This window comes from Eublepharis macularius, chromosome 4 (genome assembly GCF_028583425.1).
Source record: "Eublepharis macularius isolate TG4126 chromosome 4, MPM_Emac_v1.0, whole genome shotgun sequence".
In the NCBI taxonomy this organism is placed as follows: Eukaryota; Metazoa; Chordata; class Lepidosauria; order Squamata; family Eublepharidae; genus Eublepharis; species Eublepharis macularius.
The window spans coordinates 155,012,637-155,039,527 of record NC_072793.1 but is presented as its reverse complement, the minus strand read 5'-3'; the positions used below and the strand labels follow the sequence as shown (position 1 = coordinate 155,039,527).

Here is a 26,891-nt window from a genome sequence, read left to right as displayed (position 1 = left end):
AGCAGCACACCTCTCACTACATGTGCGTGTGCGCTCCTGGGACTGCGCAATTTTTGGCCCAAAATGGCTAGGATCAGGCCGCTGCTGGGTGGGGGAGTGTTCCTCCACCTGGCAGTGGCCCGATCCAGGCCCTATCTGGGCCCGAACAGGCCCAAAATGGCCCAAACAGGCCATTTTAAAAATAGCCACGTGACTATTAAAGAGGTGCCGGAATGCCGTTCTGGGGCGTTCCTGCTCAAAAAAAACCCTGGTGGTAGAGCATCTGCTTGCCATGCAGAAAGTTCCCAGGTTCAATCTCCAGCATCTTTAGTTAATGACATCTGAGAAAGTCATATGTCTGAGACTCTGGAGAGCCAAAACCAGTCTGAGTAGACCATACTGACCTTGATTGTCCAAGGGTCTGAGTCAGCATAAGTCACCTTCGTGCATCTCCAGACTGTAGTGGTGAAGAGTGCCCTCAAGTCATAGCTGACTTACAGCGACCCATAGTGGGGGTTTCATGGCAAGAGACTAACAGAGATATTTATAAGGATCAAAAACAGCTTTGGGGAATTAGTTCTGTATTTTTCCATTTGTACCCATAGGGAAATCTAAGGTTCCCTAGAAACCTTAGCAGGGCTTTCTCGATGAGGTTAGTAGTGGTGAATAAACTCCCATGAAAGACAACTTGACCATCCCTATCAGTGTAGGGATGCAAGGGGACATGGGTATATTGTCCCAGTTCACATGAGTAAAAGCCATAAAGTGTAACGAGTATTTACAAACATTGGTAAACTACCTTAAGCAGGACTTTAGAGAGGGAGCATTAAAATTTCCTAAATAAATAAGTTCCCTGCGTGAATTCATTTAGTCCGCCCAGTAGCAGATGAAGAGATAAAAACTTGTCTGGACTATTCAGATTGCCTGTTGGGCGGGAAGGGTTTCACCTCATTGAATGCTCCAAAAGCTAGATTTCTAGGAGAAGGGCTCTAACCTAGATCTGCTAGATTTCATATGAAAAGCTGGATTTCTAGGAGAAGGACTGTAATCTAGATCTGCTAGTTTTCTAAGTGCAGAGTGTGTATGTGTGGGAGGGAGAGAGCGACGGGTCAATCTGCAGACTGAAGCGCTACAGATCAGAAACATTGCCGTGTGTGTAAACAGGCCTTTGCACGTGTCCCAGAATCTTCTGGCAAACAGATCACGGCGCAAAGGATGTGATCCCGAAGTAGACATTGTGAAAACCACCCCCTTAGGAAACTACATCTGGGTTTTTTTACTCAAGTTGCACCTGAATGCGTAGAAGAGGCGTCTTTGGCTATGATCACCAGAGGGCGCCGGCTATTGCTAAGGGATCCTTTCCCCTCTGAAACTCTTCTTCCCACCCAGGATATCAGGGGGCTGAGCTTCCTAGGTCACCCGGGCTCTTTGCCCGGGGGCGGGGGTCTGCAATGCTTTGGGAGCAGCGGCTGCTCCTGCTGTTGACGTCTGAGCCTAGAAGAGCGTTTTGCTGAATTGCTTCTGCCTGATCTCCGCTTCTTGGGGTAGCCGAGGGCTCTACAGCTTTTAAGTTAACCCTGCAACAGCCAGACACTTTCCAGGTAATTCAAGAACAAACCAAGCCTGGGTTGTGGGTCTTGGAAATGACTCCATTTTAGCCTTCCTTCCAAGCCAGTGTGCCTTGGGGGCGGGGGGGGGGGGGCGCTCAGAAAGATTGTTGTTCTCACTGTCGGGGATTCCGAGAACAAGGGCTCTCGGAATTGACATATACGTTTGAATTAGGCCCCGGGAGATTTAAAAATCAGAGGGGAAACTGTGTTAGTCTGTTGCAGCAAAAATAAGCAGAAAATCTAGCGGCACTTGAAAGACTATTTGATTCCAGTGGAAAAGAGCAAGAGTCCAGTAGCATCTTATAAGACTAACAAAATTTGTGGTAGGGTATGAGCTTTCGTGAGTCACACATGATGATATCTGAAGAAGTGAGCTGTGACTCCCGAAAGCTGATACCCTACCACAAATTTTGTTAGTCTTATAAGATGCTACTGGACTCTTGCTCTTTTCTGCTCCTACAGACAAACTAACACGTCTACCCGTCTTGATCAATTTGATTCCAGTATAAGCTTTCTTCAGAGTTCTACTCCACGAAAGCTGTTAATAACGTGGAATGGACTAAAATGCTGTTAAGTTTTAAGGTGCAAAAAAGCTCCTGCTTATGAAAAACTATAACTGTTATTTATATCATTCATCCTTTTGACTTGTTGAACTTGGTTATCTGTAGTGACTCCATGGAGATTAACCCACTTGCTAGTACTAGTTTCCTGTAGAGTTTGCTCTTACCAGTACCCACACAAGGGGGGGAATGGCTGTTTATTATAGCTTTAATAGGCTAAGCACCACCAGGAAAAGCAGTTGCCCTGTTCAAGTGTTTAGATGTCGAAACATCACCAAGTTCAACAAGTCAAAAGGATGAAAGATATAAATAAGTACATTGAGTTTATTTCCAAGAGGGGCAGTGCCTTGTTTTCTGACAGAGGCTTTGTGCTTTTTGACAGCTGCATGACAAGCAAAAATTCAACAGGTTTGTGTTTCTCCCCCGTTGTATCTTTTACCCAGAAAAAAATCTTTCCCTGTTGAATTTCTGTCTGCCGCATAGCTGTTCAATGCACAAGATATCTGCTGGGGGAGGACGGCAGTCCTAATGATGATGAAGAACCCAACAGGTGCAGATGTGTGTATCATGAAGCCAGAATGAAGGACACCTTGGAAAAAAAACATGGGTATGTTTGCTCAGGTGTTTCATCATTTTCTCCCAGGTGTATAGCTCTCCTCTCAGCTAAGGCTTCTTAGGTGCCTAACAGTAAAATATGGCCAATCCCTACAATAACCATTGGGTGACTGTTGGCAGTGCGTCAGGTCTGTACCTGGAATTTGGCCAATGGGATTGTTCCTTGTTGTTCCAGAGGCTGTGATCTACAGAACAGCAGCTGCTGGTGGTGGTGGTTGCAATGGAACAATATGTGCTCCTCGACCCGCGGCAGAGGGCCTTGTACCGGGATGTCATGCAGGAGAGCTATGAGACTCTGATGGCACTGGGTAGGCATCATTTCCTTTGGGGGGCTAGAAGGCCCAGGAAACCCATATTGGATTCATCTCTTGTTCCTCCCCCCCCCGCCCCCTCCACACACACACATTTTGGAACAGAGAACCCCTGAGAACGTCCCAGTGTCCATTCCTAAGTGGGAGAGATGAATTTCATTTCCTGTCCTTCCTCCCAAGAGCTCAAGCAAGCATCCACGCCTACTGTGTCCCCTATTTCATCCCCACAACAACAGTGGCTGCCAAACAGACCCTGAGTGAACGTTGCCCTGCAAGCTTCATGGCTCAGTGGGGATTTTATCCCAGATACTCCCTAGTGTTAAAGAAATATGTCTGTCCTTTGGTGTAGTTCTTGGGGTGGGGGGGGGGTGTTCAATTTTTCTTGGGATGGCACCTCCCCCACACATTCACACCACGACCCTGATCCAAATTGAGAAAACTGAAGCTATCAGAGACATAATTTTGGATCTCCCACATCTTGTCTAGGGAACCCTAGGTAGCCTGGATTGGAAATATGGTTTCCAACTCCAGGTTGGGATATTCCTGGAGATTTGGGGGATGGAGCCTGGGGAAGGCAGAGTTTGGGGAGGGGAGGAACCTTAGAAGGGTGTAATTCCATAGAGTTCTCTGTCCAAAGCAGCTGTTTTCTCCAGGGAACTGATCTCTGTGCCCAGGAGATCAGTTGTAATTCGAGATCTCCAGCCACCACCTGAAAGTTGGCAGCCCAGTTGGAAAGACCTTGCTGCACCTGACACCCTGGAGAGCTGCAGCCCACAAGCCTAGACAATGCTGGCCTAAAAGACTAATGCTCTGTCTTAATATAAGGCAGTTTCATGTATTTATCTGAAAGGCCACCAGATCAGACAATGAGCCTTGGCTTCTCTTTGAGGTATCTGTTTTTCCTCCATTAAAAATGAAGCCAAAATGGACAGTTGTAGATGATCTTCTTGTACTTTGCCATCTGAACAAAACTGTTCTTACTCTTCTCCATTCGTTTCACGGAGAGAAGAATTTCCACTGTCCAAGCCTGACTCGCTGTCCCGACTGGAACAAAGCAATAAAGCAACAGCCCTTGACTGGCAGGAGCAGGGAGTCATTCCTCCAGGTGAGTTGTGGGTTCAATCCAGATGTCTAGATTTCTCTGCTAAAACAATGTCGAAGTTCTGCCACCAGGAAGCCCAGCTTGTGCATCTGGAATACATTCTGCCTGTGAATCTTTCACTGCATACATTTTATCAGCATGTTATAATTCTGCCCGCCCACCCCAAATCTAGTATAAATGTCTCATTTTTTGCAATACAGGATTCTGTATGCATAGATTGAATTTCTGAAAAGTCCTAAATTCTGCTATGTTGCGGTGAAATGTGTAACCTTTAGAGATACTCACAATAGGGCTTTATTTTAGACTTGATTCTCATAAATGAGGTTGTAAACCTATTTCTGGACATACCAACCCAATTTTGTGTGGGTATACCATTTCAGACTGGAGGTGGGAGCTCACACAACTGAACGTTCCTCTACAGAAAAATATTTCCTGAACATAGAAATCAGATTATCAAGGAGAAAGTTTCTAGCCTGGTACTGTCTGTTAGCCTGACCTGGATGGCCCAGGTGAGCCTGATCTTGTCAGATCTCAGAAGCTAAGCAGGGCCAACCTTGGTTAGTAGTTGGATGGGAAACCTCCAATGAAGACCAGGGTTGCAGAGCCAGGCAATAGCAAACGCCTCTGTTAGTCTCTTACCATAAAAACCCCACCAGGGGTTGCCATAAGTCAGCTATCACTTGAGGGCCCTGTCTACCACCACCACCCCTTTCTGTGAAGTGCCAATTTCTTTAAGTGTGTGGGAGATGTTTTTTTGTTTTGTATTGCAGGGCATTTAATCATGAGGCCTTCCCCCTGCAGTCTGAAATAGTACAGTCCAGATACATTCTTAGCACTTTATCTGTTGTTTGTGGGGACATGACCTTAGTGTGGGTGATGGGAAGAGAACTTTTTATGGAAAAGGTTTAAATTAAAGACTAAAAAAGCACTGGAGCAGCACAGTGACTGGAATCCTAAATAATTTTCAGCACAATCTACCAGAAACATCCCTTATGCATAGGAAACGATCTTATACTGAGTCAGAATCTTGCTCTCTCAAGGTCAGTATTGTCAACTCTGACTGGCAGCAGCTCTTCGGGGTCTCAGGCAGAAGTCTTTCCCACCATCTACTACCTGAGATGTTGTTCACTCAAAGCAGATTTTTCTACCTCTGAGCCATGACCCTTCTGCAAACCTCATTCAAACTCATGTGCAGTGTCAAAAGCATAATTCACCCCCGTTTCTCTCTGTGGATTTTGTGTGGAAGGAGGTGCTGTTGTAATGATGCTCTGCTTAGCTGTTGCTAAAGATCTTGAACGTCCTTTTCAGAAGGATATGAAGTATTCTTTTCTTACCTGTGAATTGGCAATTCCTGTCAGGGTGAGAATGTCATCAGCACTCCGGTATTTATTCTGTTTGTTTAATTTGGGTTGTTTCTTCCTCTCATTGGTTATTGCAGCCGCCAGTGAGAATGTGGAGGAAGAGAATCATCCAGCACAGGAAGATTCCAAAAAAGTGGAATTTGCAGAGGAACCCTCCAAGGATCCCGAGGTTGGACAGCCGAACATCAAGGACTGGGCAGAGCACTCCCCCCTCCCCCCGCCTTCATCACCTCTACCACCTTCAAATCCCAATATCTGCCAGGAATGTGGCAAAGCCTTCAGCCACAAATCTGCCTTGGTGAAACACCAGAAGATCCACACTGGCGAAAAACCTTATGAGTGTGAGGAATGTGGGAAGAGCTTCATTCAGCGATCAGACCTGATTATCCACCAGAGAACTCACACAGGGGAGAGGCCGTATCGGTGCCCTGACTGTGGGAAGAGCTTCAGTGTCAGCTCCACTCTGCTGACCCATCAGCAGATCCATGCACCAGGAGGAGAGAAACCTAACCGCTGCCCTGAGTGTGGAAAGTGCTTTAGTGATCCAGTAGCACTGGAGCGGCATCGCAAAAGCCACACTGGAGAGAAACCCCATGAGTGTGGTGATTGTGGAAAAAGCTTCGCCTGGAGCTCCCACCTGGAGAGGCACCGGCGAATCCATACAGGTGAAAAACCTTACAAATGCCCTGAATGTGGCCGAGCATTTGCTTGGAGCTCCCACTTGGACCGTCACATGCGCATCCATGCTGTGTCGGCTCTGCCTGAGGAGGCGCCACCTTCAAAATGTGCAGATTGTGGCAAGCGAGTCAACCACATCACGCACCCTCATCGTTTCAGGCACAAGGGCACTCAGACTCCTTTGGAGCATGAGGATGTGGAGGTGGCAAAGGAGAAAGTGATGGAGAAGGAGCGGCCTCATCGGTGCACGCTGTGTGGGAAGTGCTTCAGCCAAAGTTCCAACTTGCTCAAACACCAACGAGTCCACACAGGAGAGAAGCCTTATCAGTGCTCGGAATGTGGGCGGCGCTTTAGCTGGTGTTCCGCCCTCCTCAAGCACCAGCGCACCCACAGCAAGGACCGGCCTTACGCCTGTCCCAAATGTGCCCGAGGTTTCAGGGACCTTGCCTCCCTGGCCAAGCACCAGCTCAGTCACGCTGGCGGGAAGCCTCACCAGTGTCCTGACTGTGATAAAAGTTTTGGATGGAGCTCCCACCTGGAAAGACACCGACGCATCCACACGGGAGAAAAGCCCTATGAGTGTGGGGACTGTGGCCGTGGGTTTACCATGGGATCCCACTTGGAGAGGCACCAGCAAATCCACACCGGGGCCCGTCCCCATGACTGCAGGGAGTGTGGCAAGACGTTTGCTTTAGGGGCCACACTGGCCACCCATCGGTACCGCCATGACGCTGAGGCCAAGCCCCATCAATGCCCTGAATGTGGTAAAGGATTCAGTGCTGCGGCTGTGCTGGAACGTCACCGCCGGCTGCATCGTGGTGAGAAACCCTATCAGTGCAATGTCTGTGGCAAAGAATTTGCCTGGAACTCGCACTTTGACCGCCACCAGCTCTCACATACTGGAGAGAAGCCTTTCCCTTGTGTCTTCTGTGGGAGACGTTTTGGACGCAGCTCCCATCGCAACCGGCACCAGCGCTCCCATGCCATCTCTGAAGGCCAAGACCAGCCACAGGAAAACCTAGAGGAAACTTTACCTATGGCATCTGTGGCCAACTGGTGGGAGGGGGGAGGAGAAAGGAGACCTCCGCTGGAGCAGGAGGAAGCTTGGCCTGTCACAATGGATCCAGCCGTTCCTTTCCAATGGACAGCCAAGTCTCCTGGAGATGCATGGAGAACAATGGGGGGAAGTGACCTTGGGCAGGAGGCAGAGAATTTGACTCGTGCTGCAGAAAGGTGGACTCCGCCACCTCCTCCTGTTTCCCCTTCTAGCCTCCCTTGACTCACACTTTTGCAAATCCCATTCCTTTGTTAAGCGGCCTTTTCAGAAATGCTTGTCCCACAGAAATGCCCCTGTGCGATGAGCTAGTAGACCCACACTGGGGCAAAAATAAAGGGCGAGTTCCTACTTTCTGTACCTCCCAAAACATCCTGATTGTTATCCAGGTTCTGCTTCCCTTGTTAAAAATGGTAGAGATATTCTCATCATGCACTGGGGTAAAAAAAAAAAACGGTGGCATGTATCCAACTAGTGTGGAAGTGTGTGATTTTTTTTCATTTGTTTCTACAGCCCTTTCTGATTGCCAAGCAAATCATTTCTGGGGTCACAGCATCCGTGTGGAGTACCAGCTGTGCAAGTTGGTGAGAAACAGGGGGATGAAGTTGATCCCTCTCCTATGTTTGTCAAAGAGTATGGAAGGATTAATTCACCTCCTTGTCCTTCTTCACTTTAGCCCCCTCCCCCCCCCCGACGTACATGAGGCTGCCTTATATTGAATCAGAGCATTGGTTCATCAAGGTCAGTATCATCTACTCAGACAAGCAGTGGCTCTTTGGAGTCTCCAGCTGAGGTCTTTCACATCACCTCCCACCTGATCCTTTTTCACTGGAAATGCTGGGGATTGAACCTGGGACCTTCTGCATGCCAAGTAGATGTTCTGCCAACCAAGCCAGTGCTCTCACCCCTACCCACATGGCTATTTGTCTGCATAAGTCTTGTGAACCTGGGAATGATCTTTTTGGAGGTCTGAATGGACTGTATGAATGGAAATGAATGGGAAAACTCTGTGTTCCATGCAAGGACCAATAGGATCCCAGCCACTGATTTTTCCCCCCCTATAAAGAGAAACAAAGCACTATGCATGGGGACATATTGAGTCCCAGCACAATAATGTATGATTAAGTGCTGAGGTCAGGGTGGGTAGAGGTGTGGAAGCTGTGGATGGGGTGAGGAAGCCAGATGGTGGTCGAGAAGCACTGTGTTTATGGACTATGAACTGGAAGGGAGGGGGGAAACAAAGAGATCGAAGAAACGGTATTGAGGGTATTGCGGGTGGGAGAGGATTGTACAGGGCCCTGATTGTGAATGGAGTAACCCTGAACCAGAACTGTGCTGTAAAATTCCAGGTTAGGAAGGGACGAGGAAATTGTCTGAGCCATCTTCCAGGCAGCCCTGACAGAGGAAGCCCTAAGCAGCCTGCAGAAATGAGGTCTTAAAGCAAGAGGGATTGTTATGTATTTCCATTGCACAGAAGAACCACCGAGGCAGGCCAGCCAGGAAAGTTCTGCCAGGACAATTCTTTGGATAACATGTCTGTAGGAGCAGGCTATGAATAGAGAGGAGTGATTTTTTTATTTTAAAAGACAGCATCACTGAAGTCACTCACAATCTATCCCAGGCGTCCCCAACCTTTTTGAGCCTGCAGGCACATTTGGAGCTCTGACACTGTGTGGTGGGTGCAGCAACAAAATAGTTTTCACAAAATGGTTGTTACAGCTTGCCTTCAGTCACACCGTGAAGATCCTGGTGTTGTGGAAGCAGTTTGTTCCAAAGCAATGCTTTTAAAATCTAAACAGCCAATCTAATCTCCAGTCAGAAGCCATGCTTGGCAAAAGCCCCACCTGGCTACACCCACTTTCTAAAAACATTTAGTGGGCACCAGGAAAGGCGTTGGGGGATGCAGTGGGCACCACGTTGGGGACCTCTGGTCTGTCCAGTGCAGGCTTCCTATGGCTTCATAAGCCATGATAAATAGGCAGCCTCCTGTTTCATGTCCAGGTACCCAGAGGCAGCTGCCACCTTGGACCTAGAATGTCCTTCTGAAAATCTCTTTGCCACCTGGATCTAGAATCAGAATATGTGAATGTTTGGGGGGGGGGGGTCTTTTAATTGTTTGCTTTCAACTTTCAAACTCCCTCAAGTGGATATATGCGCAAATCTTCTCTGTAAATGGATAAGAGCAACCCAGATCAGTGCTGCATGCCTATAGAACTGGGTTTGCTATGAAACTGGGCACCCGAGAATAATGGCCCCAATTTTCTAGCCTTTTTGGTTGCAAAGAAATTTGGGGGAAATGCAGGAATGGAGGGCTCAGAGTTGCGCCTTACAATAGTATACAAGTTTGCAGGGTGGGGTGCATTATTCTACTTTACCAATCATTATAACCAGAACTGTGTTCGTTTCTGTGCATGTGCAAAATCTGATATCCTAAGAAACACTGTTTTTGTTAAGGGGAGAAAAGTAGAATGGCAGCCCTTGCTGTCCAGAGTTAACACTGATGTGGGCACCAAAAAACTTCCAGGGATCAGGGTACAGGTTCAGTCCCCAGTTAAATGCTGTCAAGCAGCAGGTGGAAAAAACTGTTCCTCCCTTACTCTTCCTGTAGAGACTGAGCTACATTGGCCGATTGTCAAAGGCAACTTCATTCATATGTATATTGCAGAAGGAACAACTGTAAATTTGCGTTGTTGTAGAGGTTACAGAATGCAGCTCTTCTTGGCCCGGGAGCTGAGTTAGCTGGGTACAAAAAGTGCTTCTCTGGTTGCCGTCGAGTATACCTCTCATCTGATAGTAACTTTTCAGTGACACATACATCCTTCTTATTTAATTTCTCCATTTCCCCAGATCTGTGCTTTCCTTTCCCTCCCCTCCTTATTGCTATTCTCCTTACCGAAATCCATTGAAAAATCTGGACCTTGGATGCAAAATAAATCCGTATGCTTGTACATGTGCTGGATTTGCATGGTTTGTTGTGATCAAAGGGGCACTGGATGCAGGAGGCTTAATGACAGATGTGGGTCAATGGACCATTTTCAGGATTTATTGACTTACTTCATTCATACACCACCTTTCTCCTCAATGGGGACTCAAAGGAGCTTACAGAGTTCTCTTATCCATTTTATCCTCACAACAACCTTGTCAGGTAGATTAGGCTGAATGTGTGATTAGCCCAAGGTCACATCAAGAAGACTCTCTTAAACATTCTCCTCTTTCTTTGCTCTCTTGCCTGTAGCCCCCCCACCCCCACCCCCGTGCATCAGTCCCATCTACCCCTTCCCAAATAAGCTGTCACTCCCACACTAGTTTATGGGTGAAAAACTCATGCCACAACCAGGGTGGGGGGAACTGAAAGTGCTCCTGTGTAGCAAAATTTTATTTCATTTATACTCCCACCTTTCTCCCCAGTGGGTAGTGATTTACATCGTTCTCCCCCCTTCCCCCAATTTTATCCTTTCAATACGTCCTGGAAATTGCTTAAAAACTCAGCAAATGTCAGGGAAACCGTAACTTGGCTGTGCCAACACTTTCCAGGGAATCCTCATATCTTGCTTTCAAACCACCTTCCTAATTTAAGCCTAAAATTTCAGAGTGCCTCTTCCGACAGGCTTCAGCATTTGTTTAAGCAACAGAATGCCTTTCAAAAGGCACAGAAATTTCTCCCTTTTCAAAGTACCTTCTTTATTTTAAAGCACACGTTCTATAATGAACAGAAATAGACAATTCTGGCATTAGCATCAAGTTGCACTGAATCCTGGTGTTTAATCCTCCTGTTCTTTCAAGCTGACAGGAGGGTGACATGAGGCCCATTTAGGAAGCTGAACAAGATCACCGCCCTGCAGGGGATGCAGTCATTATGGCAGGGCTTTTCCACCGACAAATATGGTCGTAAGAATTGACCCACTCAATCATTTTTAAATAAATATCCTTAGAACTTCTATCAAAGGCCCCCCTGAAAGTAAAATTTGTATAGGAGGGGGGGAAATTTGAATCAGGAACTATAACAGCACCCCAAAATAAAGACTGGACCACCACATGTCATATATTCCCACATTTGGGGAACTCTGCCCTCTAGATGTGGGAATGTATGATTTGGGGTGACCCAAATATTGTTTTGCAGTACAGCTTTCTCCCAGCTTCGGCATGTCTTGTTTCCTGAGGGGGCATCCCACTTTGGAGCTGCTAGCATAAGAACTGGGCTTTGGACCAGGAAACAATAAGAGCCCACTTGGACTTTATCCTCAATATTTATGGTTGGCTTTGCAAATAGGAAATGCAGATATGGAACTGGGAACCAACTTCAACCTCCGGTCCAAAAAAGAGGTGGAACGCCCCTTTTGCAGTTGTTCAAGTAAGCCACCCTGGACTTGCCAGCCACCTCTCAAGATCTTTGTAAACGAAAGGTGGGACCTTGTTCTAAACCTTTTGGAAGTTTTTTTTTTAGAGCGACTTTTAGGCAGATTTCATCCACAATGCCTCTTCTTTACACAGAAACTTTTCTCCGTGATGCCTCATCAGATCATGACCAAATGAGATTCCTGACTTGGATGGCAACTGGTTTTCATAGGGCTCTTTCATTATTCAACGCCCAATGACACGGTATCAGTATAATGTGTTAACAGTAGAGGGGGGAAATGAGGCAGCCTAATTAGAGGACCGTGTCGCATGAGGCTCACACACTCCCACTCCCCTTTACGCCCATCTGTATGTGGCATGAGCAGGGGCTGAAAGGACTGATGTAGAACAATTCCGACAGTCACTGCAGCTGCTCTCATGTCCCTGTAAACCAACTCTGCATTCTTCTACCTCTTTCCCCACTAAAGACCGGCATTGTTCCTTCTCTATAGCACCGAGGAATGAGATGCCTGAGAAAGTGAGAGAGGCACTGCAAGTTATTTTATTTGCAAGGGCTTTGCATGGGGTTTAAGCTGCAGACATTTGCTTCAGCAGGGACAAAGGGGGGGTTACTGTTTGGGGATATGCTTCATCGTTGGAACTGTAAATTGTCTTGAGCCATATGGGGAAAGGCAGGATATACATGAAGATCTGCAACAGAGTGGCACATTTTCACCAAAAACATTACTGGCCTTTCTATGGTCAAAACCAAGCCATCAACACTGCCATCTACACTCTCTAGAGGTAAAGAGTAAGGGGGAGGAACAGAGGAGGCATTCCCATAGCCCCTGCTTTCTCTTTTCTACCCAGCCTGTGAGAACCACGTAAGATTCAGAAGGCCAACAGGCACAGACATAAGGGCCAAATCACTCATTTCTTTTAACATGGAATACCCCACCCTGCCTTGGACAGTCACAGAGCAGGTGCATGGGAATTCATTTCCAAAGCAACTGTGGCATTAGCCCTTTAGCCAGTGCAATTTCCTCATGCTTGACAGCCCTGAGGAGTGTATGAATGAGCTACACATGCGGCCCCTGGCACTGTTCTGGGTCAGGCAAATGGTACAGAAAAGGGGGCAGGCTGAAGCTTTGTTGACCCCAATGCTGTAATCCCACTTGTACACACTTTGGACAGAGGCTACCCCGTGCCTCCTGTGTGCAAAAACCATAGGATGTAATCTGGCCCAGAGATCGTAACACATATACTTCCATTTCCATACACAGCAAGTAAACCAGATGTGCACACACTACAAGGTTTTCTTTATTTAACTTTATTACTCCTAACCAACAACAAAGAAATCAAAGCTTAGAAACTTTCTCTCTATAGGTCATTTCAGGGAAAGGGCGGGAAGAAAGAGAACCCTAAACAGGAAAAAAAACAAACCACAATACTCGCTTTGGATAAAAAGGAGAAAAAACAAAAGCGAAACATGTTGTTTCAAAACAGGTACTCTCAAAAAGCGATAAAGTAAAATACGCCTCTGCTAAAGAACGGGTGGAACAGGCAGAGGGGCTGGTTGTGAAACACAGAGGCAGACACAGCGACAGAAGCGGAGCACCCAACGCCAGAGGAGGCCAGAGAGCAAGGCTTCCCTAACAGGCAGCTGCCGACTGACTTGCTGTGGGGCAAGAGGGCAGGGTGGATCTGAAGCCTGTGGGTGCAGCAGCAGGTGAAAGAGGAGGAGGAGGAGGAGGAGGAGGAGGGTTCTTCCTGCAAGCCAGGGAAGCCCGGGGGAAGGGAGGGATTGCCTCTTTCAGTCCGGCATCCTGGAAGCAGGATTCTGAGGTAGGTGTTAGGAGGGGAAGGGAGGGGTGGGGAGGGCACAGTAGCCAGATCAGTCAGTTCAACAGTCGTAGCGGTCAGAGATCCTTCTCCCGGACCCTTATTGCAGCCCATCAAGAACTTAAAGGGGAGGTTTCTTTGCTGGTAACCCAAGTTCTGCTCCTCTCCCTCACGCACCGAGCAATCATGGTCAGTAGTCATCACTCACCTGCCCCCCTTCCCACCCCAGCACTGTCTGCACCACCCTGCAGAGCTGAGTCAAGCTGTCAGCCAGCCGCTACTGCCCACCCCCCACCCCGGGATTACAGCAGTGAATCCCATAGGTTAGCCCTACGCTGCAAAACAGGAGTCCCTATTTCCAATCCCAGCAAATGAAAGATTTTAGCTGCCTTCAGTTGCATCACTAGTCTGCCTTTCTCTAGGTAAGACTTGCGATCTGTTTCTTTAACCCTCATACTCCAGTCACCCTCCATCCCAAAAAAATGAAAAAGGAAAGCACAGCAAAGGCAGATCTCCCCTTTTAAAAAAAAACTCTTCCTTTCCTCGATTCTTTAAAGCCACACACCCCCAAAATCCCAAATGCCTGGTTGTTTAGGCACCAATACAGATGATGCCGTCACTCAGAAACTGATTTTTGTTTTTAAACACAAAGGCTAGTGCAGGGCTGGTTTTGAAACCCAGTGCTGCCACTACACACACGAAACATGGGGACTAGGAGCTTAACATTCTTCATGTTCCAGATCTGACCTTCCAACCCTGTGCTGCCCTCCTCCTCCCCCGGAAGCACAGACTAACTGCTTCCCCATTCCAAAAGCTCAATCCCTCCTTGAGCCTCTCCCGTTTTCTATCCCTAACTACATGGCACCCTTGGTATCCTCTGCCCCAAACCCAGGTGGCTTTCTTCACATCGGCATCTCCATTTCCTTGGTAATCAGATCGTCCCATTACACACCCACGCCTCTGACCAAATGAAAAACCCCAGTCAAGGGATAAGAGCACCAAGCGCGCTGCCCAGCTGAAGAGGGGCTTACGGGCCCAACCTCCCAGTCTATACAGCAGAGGCTTAGATGGGCACAGTGTCTCCAGCTCTTCCAGTTCAAGAAAAAGACATAGGAACTCCTACTCTCCAAATCACCTTGCAAACTGTACCGAGCAGCTGAGACTCCCAGAGCCACAAGAAACCAACCGAAATTCCCCATTCATCTACGGCGTTGCTAGATGAAGCACAGAGTGTGGCTAGCTATTGCTGCAGCTTCGGCGCCGCACCACCCTGTGAGACTCTCTCAATGCAATTCAGCATCCCTGCTCAGGGGATTTGCACAGGACCTCCAACGTTCAGATTCTTTGAGGTGAATAAGTCAGTAAAGCTTTCTTCTCTCCACATTCAAGAGGCCTACATGGTTTCATTCCCCCCCCCCCCAATGTGGATTCCTTAACCATCTAGTAAAGTTCGAGTCCACCTCAGTCAGGCATTTAAGGTCTGGAGGTCAGTCCTCGGCGTTTGTTAAAGCTTTAATATCGAGGGTTAAAAACGATGAAGGAAAAGGAGGAAGGAGTTGGTCTAATCCAGGCAGGTTCTCCCAATGTGTAATAAAGGGATGATCAGTAAAGCTTTTTCCCAAAATGAGGGTATATATGTACAGTGTCAAAGAAAAAAAATGTGAATAAGTCATCCATATGGATTCTCTAGACACTAAATCGGAATCAGTTCCCAATGCACAGGGTCACTGTCACCTAGATAGCTTTTCAAAAATGTGATGTGTCAGCCACATCTAACCATCAAGGCATTTAGAAGACCTCCTCATCTGTATAGGGTGTTTCCGCAAAGAATCCTCAACCACGTGCAGGTTTTATCCAGTGCTGTTGCGAGAGGTGGGTAAGTATGGGAGCTTCCCCATAAACAGAACATACCAAAAAAAAGGGACTTTGATTGTGTGGTTTTTAGATTATTACTATGGGATAATTCATTCCCTAGGCCAGGCTGGATACCTCCTATGGGGACTCCTTTACATGACACCGTTGATGCTTCAAGAGGTTGGCCCGGCGGGTGAACCCCTTCCCACAGCTAGAGCACCTGTAGGGCTTGCCACCCATGTGGGTCCGCTGGTGAATGAGGAGTTCCAGAGTGGTGCCAAAGCTACGGCCACACTCACTGCACTTATAGGGCCTCTTGCCCAGATGGATGCGCTGATGTTTGAAGAGCTGGGAGGTCTGGCTGAAGTGCTCAGGGCAATCAGGACATTTGAAGGGCTTCTCCCCTGTGTGGATTCTTTGATGCCTCTCGAGGTGAGAGCTCCAAGCAAAACTTTTCCCACAGTACTGGCACTTGTGGTTCTTCTCCATGGCATGACCTCGCTGATGGGCCAGAAAAGCCGAACTGTCCCCAAAGCGCTTGTCACAGTCCCCGCACTTATAGGGACGCGCATGTGAGTGCGTCTTGTTGTGCTGAAGGAGATGAACTTTCTGGGCAAACTTCTCCCCGCAGGTGGGGCAAGGGAAAGGGCGCTCCCCGGTATGCACCCTACGGTGGCGCTCCAGGTGGGAGGCCCACACAAACCCTTTCCCACACTCTTCGCAAAGGTGAGTGCGCTCACGACGGTGCCCTCGCTGGTGCCGCATCAAGGTCTGTCTGCTGCGGAAGACCTTCCCACAGTCCTCACAGCCCAAGTGGGTTTTCTTGTGTTCCTCCAGTTCTGAGATCTGCGCATAGCTCCTCCAACAGGCCGGGCAGTTATAAGGCCGCTCCCCCATGTGGTTGCGCCGGTGCTTGGCCAGATGCGCACTCTGACTGTAAGTCTCCCCACACTCGGGACATTTGAAAGGCCGCTCTCCAGTATGCACTCGGCGGTGTCTCTCCAGGTGGGAGGCCCAGATGAAACACTTCCCACAGTCGGTACATTTGTGGGGCTTCTCCGCCGTGTGGCCCTTGCGATGGTTCTCCAAGGCAGAGCTTTGGGCAAATCGTTTGCCACAGTCCTGGCACTTGAAGGGCTTCTCAATCAGTTGGGAGCACCGGTGTTGCAAGAGGTGGAAGTTCTGGCTATAGGCTTCCCCACAGTTGAGGCATTTGAAGGGTTTCTCCCCAGTATGCATTCTCCGGTGGCGCTCCAGGTGTGAGCTCCAGATGAAGCTTTTCCCACAGTCTGTACACTGGAAAGGCTTCTCTCGAGCAGCATTGGCCTCACTTTTCTGCCGGCCCCTGCCAGTGGGGGGGTTCAGGCTCTTGGTACAGTCTGAGCATCGACTCTCGAGGCTTTTCTTCAGTGCGTGGCCCCGCTGGGTGGCCTTGTCCTGCTTCTTAACCACAGCGGGTATTTTCTGTTGCTTCGGACTGGCCCGACTTGCTAAAGGTTTGACTTGCTTGGGGGTGCTTTGAGATGTGCCTGGTCGCAACTCCTCAGGACCTTCGTCCTCCTCTTCATCTTCCTCCTCTTCCTCCTCCTCTTCATCATTATTACTGCTGTTCAGCAATTTGTCTGCAGCTGAGAAAGGGGGAAAAAAGGTTACCAACTTAAGATACAAAAAAGGGACCCACCCTCTCTAAAATTGCAACCTGCATGTGAGCCAGCATGGTGCAGTGGCTAGAGTGATAAGACTAGGATTTAGGTGACTCGGGTTCGATTACCTAATCTACCATGGAAGCCTGCTGAATGACCTTGGGCCTGACACAAGTTCTCAACCTAGCCTACCTCACAGGGCTGTGGTGAGGATAAAATTGAGGAGAGAAGAATGACGTAAGCTGCTTTGGGTATCCATTATGGAGAAAGGAAGGTATAAACGATGTAACTAAAAATACAGGGCTTGTTTTGCTTGGGGGGGGGGGCGTGTCTTTTTGGCAACATCACGTTATTTTAAGACCATTAATAAAAAAGAAGCCAGGAGAAGTAGAACGGGATGGCTAAAAGAGGGGGGAAAGAGCAAGCTTAAGGCAAGAATTCCCATGGCCTATGATGGATTTGCTGCTATGCAATGTGTCACTGACCACTTCATTAGATTGTTTTTTTTAAAAAGGGCTGGACAGATTAATGCCAGGATAAGTCTATCATTGGCTTTAACAGCCAATATAGAAAAATGCCTCTTAAAGTGCCAGCTGTTGTCTGTGGGCCCTGCTTGGGGGCTCCCCGTAGCATCTGACTGCCCCCCTGCTGGAAACCAGATGCTATGATGGACTAAACAGAGCATTTGTTTGATCCAACATGGCTCCTCTTACATTCCTATGCAGATCAGCACCCCCACCCCAAAGTACTGATGGTCAACACTGCACCCCATCTTAACCTAACCAAAACATCAGGCTTATCAATCTAGAGGCTATATTCTCTTTTTGGGTGCAAGAGATCCTAGAGTTCAATTCATGCCACAGAACTTTGGAGAGAACCTGCTGCATGGTAGAGAACATGACTTTCACCTCAGAAAGTTTCAGGCTCAGCCCCCTTGAAGAGCCACTGCTAGACGGAACAGACAATACTGAGCTAGGCAGCCTCCCAAAGAGTAAACAAGTTGCCCATTTTCAATCCCTACAAGAAATTGTGATTTTTTAAAAAGTAAATTAAGGGGAGCAAACAGAGGTCAGACTAAAACATAGGAAGAAAGAGTGGGGTAGGTTTTCTGATAGGGTGGGGAAGGCAGAGGGAAAGAAATGCCGTGGAGGGGATGGAAAGGTAAATGGCAAGTAGAAGTGACCCTCACTGGGACAGAGAAGGAGAAATAAGATTGTAGATAAGGTGGGCCTAAAGTGACTGAAGAGGGGGAAGGCCATCTTCAAGGAAGTAATGCAGTTACAGGAAAGAAGAGCCTACCTTCCAACATCCAAAGCGTGCACACACACATCCTGCCATCACATCCTCTTCTTTCCACACGGACCTCGGGGGGGGGGGGGTTGTAGAGGCTGCAGGCAGAAGCTCTGCTCCTTGCCTTTGCCTCTGCCATCATACAACTCTGCTCTGCCTTTCCCCACCCTCCTCTGCTTGCCAGAGACAAAAAGTGAACGATAAGGACCATTTGTTGGCAGGAAATGGCTACCAGATTGGTGGGTGCGACTTTGAAAGAGTACCCCCCTCAAGGCACAGCAGAAGGCAGGAAGTATTTAAAATGTTTCATTAAATTTAAAGAAAACCAAGCCTACTGGTTTCAGGCGGGTAGCCATGTTAAGGTGCTACTGGACTCAAAAGCGAACTGGGTTTTAACAGAAAACAATTTCCTTTTAATCAAATAAAAGTTTTAGACAACAAAATAGAACCCGTGGAAAGTGCAGGTTGCCTTCTCCTAAGCCTAAGAAGATCCTCTTTGAAAGCCCAATGGTCTCTCTGGGACTAGAAATGAGCACAAACCAAAATACGAACCAAAATTAAGCACAAACCAGGCTGGCTCGTGGTTCACGAACCAGCGGTTCGTTAGATCCCATTTCTGACGAACCACCATGAACTTTAGGCTGGTTCATTTGGTTTGTTTTTTGGTTCATCGCTGCAGACAGCCTGGTGCCAATCAATCAGTCTCCTAGGCAACAGGGGACGTACTTCCTGCAGACCTTCTGCTGACCAGGAAGTGAACTTCTGCTGGTCCAGAAGTGACCTTCTGCTGACCCAGAAGTGATGATTTTCTGCCCTGGATGTGATGTTTTCATGAACCAAATGAACCAGTTCGCAAACCAGGGGCAGGTTCGTGAAAGTTTGTGGTTTGTGAAATTTGACAAACCACATGGTTCAGTGTTTTTCTACTTCGTGCCCATCTCTATCTGGGACTAAGTGGGAAATCAAAAAATTCTGATAAGGCAGTAGCCAAGAGCTTCCAACTTTTTTTCTTAAGAGCTCCTCACTACATGCATGCAAGAAAAATACAGCTCTTCTTTCAAGGAGGAAAATGAGGGCTCAAATGCTTATATACAGCTTTGCCCTCAAGGGCTAATCTCAGAACCCAGGTGTCAAATTCTTCCTGGGAAAAGGAAGCTACAAAAGTCTGGAACTTACAAGGTGCATAGAGCAGCCCTGACTCCTACAGTAACAGGAAGCCAAACTAAGTGGCCTCAAGCGCTGTGTGACCTTCTGGAAAGTTCACAAAGTTCTTGAACGCTTTGAAGATAGTCAAATGAGCTCTTTGTACAAAGCAGACTTGCCTAGAGCCAAGGTCTGGTTTTGCATAAGTCAATAGTTGCGTTTAAAGTGTGTCTGTTGTCTAACAGAGAGGAATTTCTTTGGTGCAGCAGATTTCATTTGGCCATAACAAATTACACAGTAGTTACCACCTTCTGTTACAGAAGGCATTCACTAAGTTTGTAAGCAACAGTGTCCTGTGGAGTTTTAAGTGATCCACGTTTTGCTTCCTTAGAATTTGTCTTTTTACATATTGACAGTGTGGTGTAGTGGTTAAAGGGCTGGACTAGGAACTGGGAAACCCAGGTTCAAATCTTCACACTGTCATGGAAACTTGCTGGACGACCTTGGACCAATCACACTGTCTCAGCCTCACAGGGTTGTTACGAGGATAAAAGGGAGGAAAATGTTGTAAGCTGCTTTGGGTACTCATTGGGGAGAAAAGCTGGAGTATAAAGTTAATTAATTGGCTTCTTTTAGAATGTTAGCCATAATACAAAATATAGGTTTTCAATATAGATTTAAACTGCTTTCTGAAAGGGGTAGATTGCAGTAGCTTCTTTTTAAAAAAATTCCTTAAATTTTCATGAACTAGATTACTATTCCTAAGTGGCCAATGGCTTGAATATTTGATGCTGAGAGCTGAAAACCCAGTATGGTATAGTGATTGGAATGCTAGACTAGGACCCAAGAGATCCAAGTTCAAATCCATACTCAGACATAGAAGCTCACAGGTGACCTTATGCCAGTCACTCTGATCCAAACCTACTTCATATGGCTGTCATGAGAATAAGAGCAGAGGAGGGGAGAATGATGTTGTAAACCACTTTTGGCCCCATTGGGAAGAAAAGCAAGGTATAAATAATCAATAGCAACGGAGCCAGCAGTGAACCAGGAGGGCCCCTCAGTATAATCCTGCCTATACCACAAGCTTGCTAAGTGACCATAGGCTGTGCTTCAAACCTCCTGCCCCACCTGCAATGTGGGGCTAGTTCTAGCCTACCTGACAAGGCTGTTGTAATGGTGACACAAAGGTAATGCGGTAAAAGACTGAGCAGGAAAAGCAAATAATGCCAAGTTTCATTGCTGCCATGTAACACCAGTTTGTGTCAAGAATTAATGGCTTTCATTATTTGTATGAGTCTATCAATTTGTTAATGAGAAATACAGACTGGCACATTCCAAACAAAGTTGAGCTCAAGCAGCGGATTCAAAAGGGCTAAATACTGACTATATATGACAGTCCTCTGAAGAAATGGCTGCAGCTTGAAGGACACCATGATGTTTTCAAAGGCACACTAGTTCATACCGTTGGAGATCTGCCCTGGTGTGAACAGAGCCCAGAACAAGACAGGGACCCTGCAGGGCAGTCCCCTTTGATTGTGGAAGTGTAAAAGAAGAAAAACCCTCAAGTGTGGATCAAGATGTGTTAGTCTGTAGCTGTGTTAGTCTGTCCGTAGTAGTAGAAAAGATCAAGAGTCCAGTAGCACCTATAAGACTAACAAAATTTGTGGTAGCGTATGAGCTTTCATGAGTCACAGCTCACTTCTTCAGATACGGGTATATGGGTATCTGAAGAAGTGAGCTGTAACTCATGAAAGCTCATACCCTACCACAAATTGTTAGTCTTATAAACGCTACTGGACTCTTCCATTTTTCTACTGCCTCAAGCATGGGCAGTGGGGAGATTTCACACACAACTCGAGGAACATTTCCAATCAAAGGAAGCAGGAATGGGGCTTTTATTTATTTCTTTAAAAACCCATTTTCTGCCCAACAGGGACCCAGAGTGGCGTACATCATTCTCCTCCTCGTCTCCATTTTATTCTCAACCACACGAGGTAGGGTTAGGCTGAGAGTGCCTGACCAGTCACCCAAGGTCACCCAGCAAGTGTCCCAAGGTAGACTAAAACCTGGGTCCTCCAGATTCTACTCTAGTCCAACACTCTAACCAACTTCACCTTTCGTAGAAAACAGAATGCCAGTGGTACATTCACTTTCTGCAACTGACCTCTGGAACTATTTCTCTCACAGAACACTTCAAGAAGGTCCTTAGCTGCCTAGCTCAGTAGTTTGTCTCCCAGAAGGGGGCAACCAGATGCCTCAGGAGGTTCACAGAAGCTACAGAAAGGGTTTGGCCTCAAAGTATCATGACAGAACCTCTGAATTCCAGTGTCAGGAGGCATCTTCAAGGGAAGGCCTCGTTCTGTATGCCCTGTTGGGCCACTGCATGAAACAGGATATTGGACTTGATGAATTCACTGATCTCACCCAGCAGCTCACACTGTGTAATCCACCTTGAGTCTCAGTGAGAAAGGCAGACTATAAATGACATACATTAAATAAATAACATTGTTTTAATGTTTCTCCCTGAGGTGCAGTGTGGCACCTTCCTCATGCCATCGGATGATCAGTGTTTCCCATTCTGCCACTGGGGGGCAACATACCCAAGGAGAAGAGAAGTGGAATTACCTCCCATCCCATTAATCAGGAGAAGGAAATATGGGCACTATATTAAGGCCTCAAGACATCTCATTGTATGCTTTGGCCCAGTGACACAGGCCTCAGTTTTTAACACACCAGCACCTCCAGTTAGAGGTTCCCACACAGGAGAAGTCAGGAAAGATCATCATCTGCCTGTGATCCTACAAGATTGCTGACAGTTACAGTACCTACTTATTAAGCCAAGTTTTATGCTGCCTTTCCAGGGAACCTAACTGAGGCAGCTCACAAAATGAAACCATCAAAAAACCCAAAGCATTAAAAATTACTAAATTAAAACCTAGCACTACACTGGACTGCAGACCTGCAGTCTTCACCCTCTCTAGACCCAGGACATGCCTTTTCACAGGATATGCCTTTACTCTTCCAGTTAGCTGCTTTGGACCCTCTGAGATACAAGGCCATGACAGCAAAGCTCCATGACAGGAAGAGGAGGAACCAGAGTTATAACTTGACTGGTGTCAAGGACACAACCATGGACAGCCAACCAAGAGGTCCAGAAACAGGAAACATACTGTAGTGAGCAGCATGCAAGCACAGGCAAATTACACAGAGAGAGGCAGCTGCAGAAGTTCTTGCTTGCCTTACAGCCTGGATACTTTCCACCAGACACCTAACGCTCCTCTCTTATACTTGCCACGCAGAACACCCTTTTCCCTCCAAAAGGTCAACTTTCTGCAGAGATCCCATGCCACAAGCATGTGCACTGAGAGGGCTAAATAGTGAGACTTAGCCAGGCTGCGTTCAACAGAACAAAGAGAAGGCAGAGTGTGGGGGGGAGGGGTAATCAAAACCAGCCTGCACTAATGGAATCCTCTCCCACCACTTTAATTACCTTGCCATCCCGTGCAAGGTGAGGCAGGGCGTATGCCACCCTCACTCTTTATGTACGCACACTAGAGCGTTAAGTCCCTACAAAACACAGCACCAAAAAAACTGGCAGCTCTATAAGGGTTTGCAACCCAGCAGCGGATGGGATTCCAGTACCCACCCAAGGATCAGATCCATGAACTGAAAACCATAGGAGTACACAACACCGATGTAGCGGGAACAATTGCGGCAGATTCCTATGTGCTTTGCCGCAAGACAAGCTTATATTATTAGGCAGAGGAAATGTGCAAATGTGGATTTGTGTGATCTGCTCAACAGGTTTTGCCGCTGCTTGGATAGCAGCTTCTTTAGAATGTGTATCCTAGGGTGGAATGTTGCATAAAGTGCCTTCCGCATGAATGACAGGTTCTTCAGACTGTGGTCAATATCAGAAACCAAACCAGGAAAATTCCAGACAGAGGCTGCTTCCATACAGAGACTGTGTGTAGTTCTTGTTGTTTTTCTAAATGCAGAGGCATTCACAGAGCATCCACATAACACACATTTCCCTGCACTTTTCTTGCCTCATTTCCCCATGATCACCACTTCCCCCATACACCAGGGCAACAAGGGTACCAGATTTTACCAAAAAAAAAATCAAGAATTGTTAAATTTCTATAGTGCTATTTTCCATAGTACTATCTATTGATTCCCAGCTTTTTAAAGAAAAATCACATTTCTCTCCCTTTTTGTAGAAGAGTTATAAGAGGAAATATGCAGCCTGTACTTTTCTTATCAACTGAACAAAAAAAGGCTACAAAGTACAGACTTCTTTAAAAAAGTAACAGCCAGTACTTTGCAACAATAAATTGTTACATAATGCTTCAGTGATATGTGGATTATTTTTTAAACTACCTGGAAAAACACACCACTGGCACAGGGGAAAATGGCAACCATGAGGGCAGGACCTGTAAAAATGCACATTTTCCCATTTACACAGCATCCAATAGTTCCAAAAAGCTCGTACCATACCAGGTTTGGCAAAGATTGTGACAAAGTGGGGAGAAACATAGAAGGATGAAATTAGAGGAAGACATCAAACATATTCTCCCTAAAACAGCATTGCTGTAAAGCAGCCACGGTGGAGAAAAACACCTGTGTGGTGGCACAGAAGTACCTAAAATTCTTCTCCAAATCTTGATCCTGCTCATTATTTCCATCCAGGCTCTCAACTACTGTGGTACCTGCAAAACTGAACATTAACACTAAGAGCAAATGTAGCGTTGTGTAGGGAGAAAGTACGAGCGATAACCTTGGAAACTGCCAATTCAAATTTCACCTCCCATAAATTCACTAAGTAGGCTTAGGAGAGCGGCTACCTTTCAGCTCACCCCTCCCACAACGTATATGACAACACCATTAATCCATGCAATAAAGGGTTTTTTTAAAGTAAATTTTCAGTACATGAGGACCGTTACTAAAAATCAGTGAGACTTTTAATATTCCCAGGGCTCCACAAATCCACTTGCTACAACACCAGTGGAAAAAGCTCCCTCCCCTAGCTGCAAGTACCAGTCCTGAATCCCACCATGAATTGCAGAAAAATTGACCCAACGGGGATGGTCAGTCTTCCCACTGACTTTGCAGAAGCCACACAGCCCCCCCCCCCCCACATCATTTCCACAAGGCCCATGGCAAGTGATGGTAGGCCATCCACTCTCCAAAATCCTCCACCGTGTACAGGGGACAGCGTCTGAGAAGGAGAGAAGCTGCAGAAGTCCCTCTTGCCACTTCTCCCTGGCAGATTCATTCTGCTTCTCCAGAGGCAAGTACAAACAGAGAGCTCCTGCCTCTTAGGTCTTATGACTTTAGTGTTTATTCGGGGGAAGAAGATTCGTTCACCTGTCTTAGGCCCAACAAGGAGAAACCGTGCAAAAGGAGCAAAGCACAAAGTGGAAAGAAGATGGAAATGCATACCAAGAGACATCAGCGTCTCGTAGCTCTCCTGCATGACATCGCGATACAGGGCCCTCTGGCGTGGGTCCAGATATACCCATGGCTCCATGGCTGGACAACAGTTTCCTCAGAAGCCCACCAACACCTAGGAAATAGCAAAGTAATCACACTCAATATATGGGATTGCACTGGACCATCCAAAGGGCAAATTACATGTGGACCGCTCACACAACTCATAGCTAAGAAGTGGTCCTCTATAGGGGGCCACAAACACTCCAAAACTCTTATTGAGAAACAGGCTATAAAAATTCTGAGAAACCTAGCATTCCACCCAGAAACAATACCCCCACACACACACACACACAACTTTCTGGACCTCATGGTTGCGAGCCAAAAATGAACATTATTTATTTACGTCATTTATAGTCCGCCTTTCTGAGACTCAAGGCGGATCCAACATCCAACAGCAAGCTCCAATGTGTTTTCTTCTCCGTATTCTTGGCGTCCTTGGCCTTGCAAAAAGAAATTCTGTTCTATACCAGACCTCTCCCTCCAAATAATCTGCCAGCCAAATGCTGCAAAAATTCATCCAGTTTCTTCCAATGGCATGAACTGAAACACATGGAAAGTGAAGACAACAGTGGCCTCCCTTAGAAGCTTCAGGCTTGTCAAAATCCACGAGCTCGAGAAAGATTTTTTCCCCCAATCATTTTCAGAAAGCTACTAAGCAGGAGCAGATTAAATGTGCAAGCAGAGAATTCGATTCAAGGCCTCTGCAAAGGATTTAGCAAAAACAGTTTTGCAACCTCTGCAGTACGCCAGACGTTTAAATAGGTTCCCTGTCCTCATAAGGGTGGTTCAGCACACCACAGACAATTTGGCATACGGAAGGTCATGTTCTAACTGGTTCATACAATTACCAAATAGTTAAGAGACTTCGTGACAGACAGACACTGGATATTTGTGAAACAAGTAGTCAGAGTGCTACCCAAAAAGTGTGAAAATGGGACATTGTTTATATCTAAACAGTTGGACTACATGCAACCCCTGGCAGTTCTGTCCAAAGATCCCAAGAAGCCTGTTTTTGAAGAACCAAGGCACAGCTCGAGTTCAAATCCACACACAACTGGAGTGGAAGCCTTTTTCCATTGTACTGTTTCTCTGACCTGAAATGGCTCAGCAAAATTACGATTGTGGGGCAAACACAGAGATCTCCTATAGGTTCCCCCAAACACGGCAAATAGCAGCTTCACAGAGCTGTTGGGAAATGGTGTGTGGTGGTTAACCTTCCCACACACCATCTTGCAATAAACTGGAGGGGGGTAGAAGCATATACCTATTATTTAACAAAAAATGCTTGAAGGCTCTGGATGTACTGTCTCTTCTGGTTTGATACTAACAACAGCAAATACCATTTTTTAGAAAAAAAAACTCTTAGCCACCAGCTTCTCCATCAATATTGGATCAGGAAGCAACCTAAACTCTTTATAGGATCAACAAGGAAAGATGCACTGTTAGATGGGAATTCTAAAGTTGGTGGCACAATCTCCCCTAGAACATTAGCTTTCCTAATACTGGCATCACCTCCATCTTGGTTGGGGTCGCTTTCAGGTTCACTAGAAGCGCTGGGAGCTCCAGCGGAGAATAAATCAACCGAGATGCGCAACAGAATGAAGCTGACAGGAACTTCCCACCGCTACCACCTGGGAACTCGGCTTGGCAGTGCCAGCTCGGGGGAAGAAAGCAGACACCAAAACTACCTCTTTATAAATGCTGAGGGCACCAACTTAGATCGGTGGCATCTTCTTCAGACATTTAGAACAGTTTTAATCTGCAGAGCACTCAGCATCACTGGTTAAGAGATTCCAGTAGCCAAGCTGAGAGACTTTGACCCAAAGCCTTTGAGAGCTGCTACCACTCAGAGAAGGCAACACTGGGTTCGAGAGATTTGGCTTTGGGTAAGGCAACTTCACATGTTCATTACAGGAAGGTAAATAGGAAAATAGTTTAGCAAGCAATTTATGCCAATCGCTACTACGGCTGACAGACAGCCTGGTATTTCCTTGTCTCTACATTGCAGATTTTCATAT

The 26,891-nt window shown here is 46.9% G+C and overlaps 2 protein-coding genes across 3 annotated transcripts; one reads left to right on the top strand and one right to left on the bottom strand.

The window, feature by feature from the left end:
- Window positions 1-1,450: 1,450 nt before the first annotated feature.
- LOC129328789 (zinc finger protein 883-like) lies at window positions 1,451-10,218 on the top strand. Of its 2 annotated transcripts, XM_054978061.1 has the most exons (5): window positions 1,451-1,580; window positions 2,593-2,756; window positions 2,940-3,072; window positions 4,085-4,180; window positions 5,616-10,218. In XM_054978061.1, exons 3-5 carry the CDS (start codon window positions 2,985-2,987, stop codon window positions 7,493-7,495), a joined length of 2,064 nt encoding a protein of 687 aa, XP_054834036.1. In that variant the 5' UTR covers window positions 1,451-1,580; window positions 2,593-2,756; window positions 2,940-2,984; the 3' UTR covers window positions 7,496-10,218. The 2 variants fall into 2 exon arrangements, with proteins under 2 accessions (XP_054834036.1, XP_054834038.1); XM_054978063.1 differs by lacking the exon at window positions 2,940-3,072.
- A 2,685-nt stretch (window positions 10,219-12,903) lies between these two features.
- LOC129328793 (zinc finger protein CKR1-like) lies at window positions 12,904-25,302 on the bottom strand. The gene is made up of 3 exons (XM_054978069.1): window positions 25,217-25,302; window positions 24,823-24,946; window positions 12,904-16,929 (listed from the first exon to the last, which is right to left on the bottom strand). The coding sequence occupies exons 2-3, from the start codon at window positions 24,908-24,910 to the stop codon at window positions 15,440-15,442; spliced, it is 1,578 nt and encodes a 525-aa protein (XP_054834044.1). The 5' UTR covers window positions 24,911-24,946; window positions 25,217-25,302; the 3' UTR covers window positions 12,904-15,439.
- Window positions 25,303-26,891: the final 1,589 nt, after the last annotated feature.

Coding starts and splice junctions, on each gene's coding strand:
- LOC129328789 (XM_054978061.1), top strand. CDS start 2,985: ATGGAACAATATGTGCTCCTCGACCCGCGGCAGAGGGCCTTGTACCGG. Junction 3,073..4,084: donor TGAGACTCTGATGGCACTGG/GTAGGCATCATT, acceptor CACGGAGAGAAG/AATTTCCACTGTCCAAGCCT. Junction 4,181..5,615: donor GCAGGGAGTCATTCCTCCAG/GTGAGTTGTGGG, acceptor TGGTTATTGCAG/CCGCCAGTGAGAATGTGGAG.
- LOC129328793 (XM_054978069.1), bottom strand. CDS start 24,910: ATGGAGCCATGGGTATATCTGGACCCACGCCAGAGGGCCCTGTATCGC. Junction 16,930..24,822: donor CGAGACGCTGATGTCTCTTG/GTATGCATTTCC, acceptor CCCCTTTCTCAG/CTGCAGACAAATTGCTGAAC.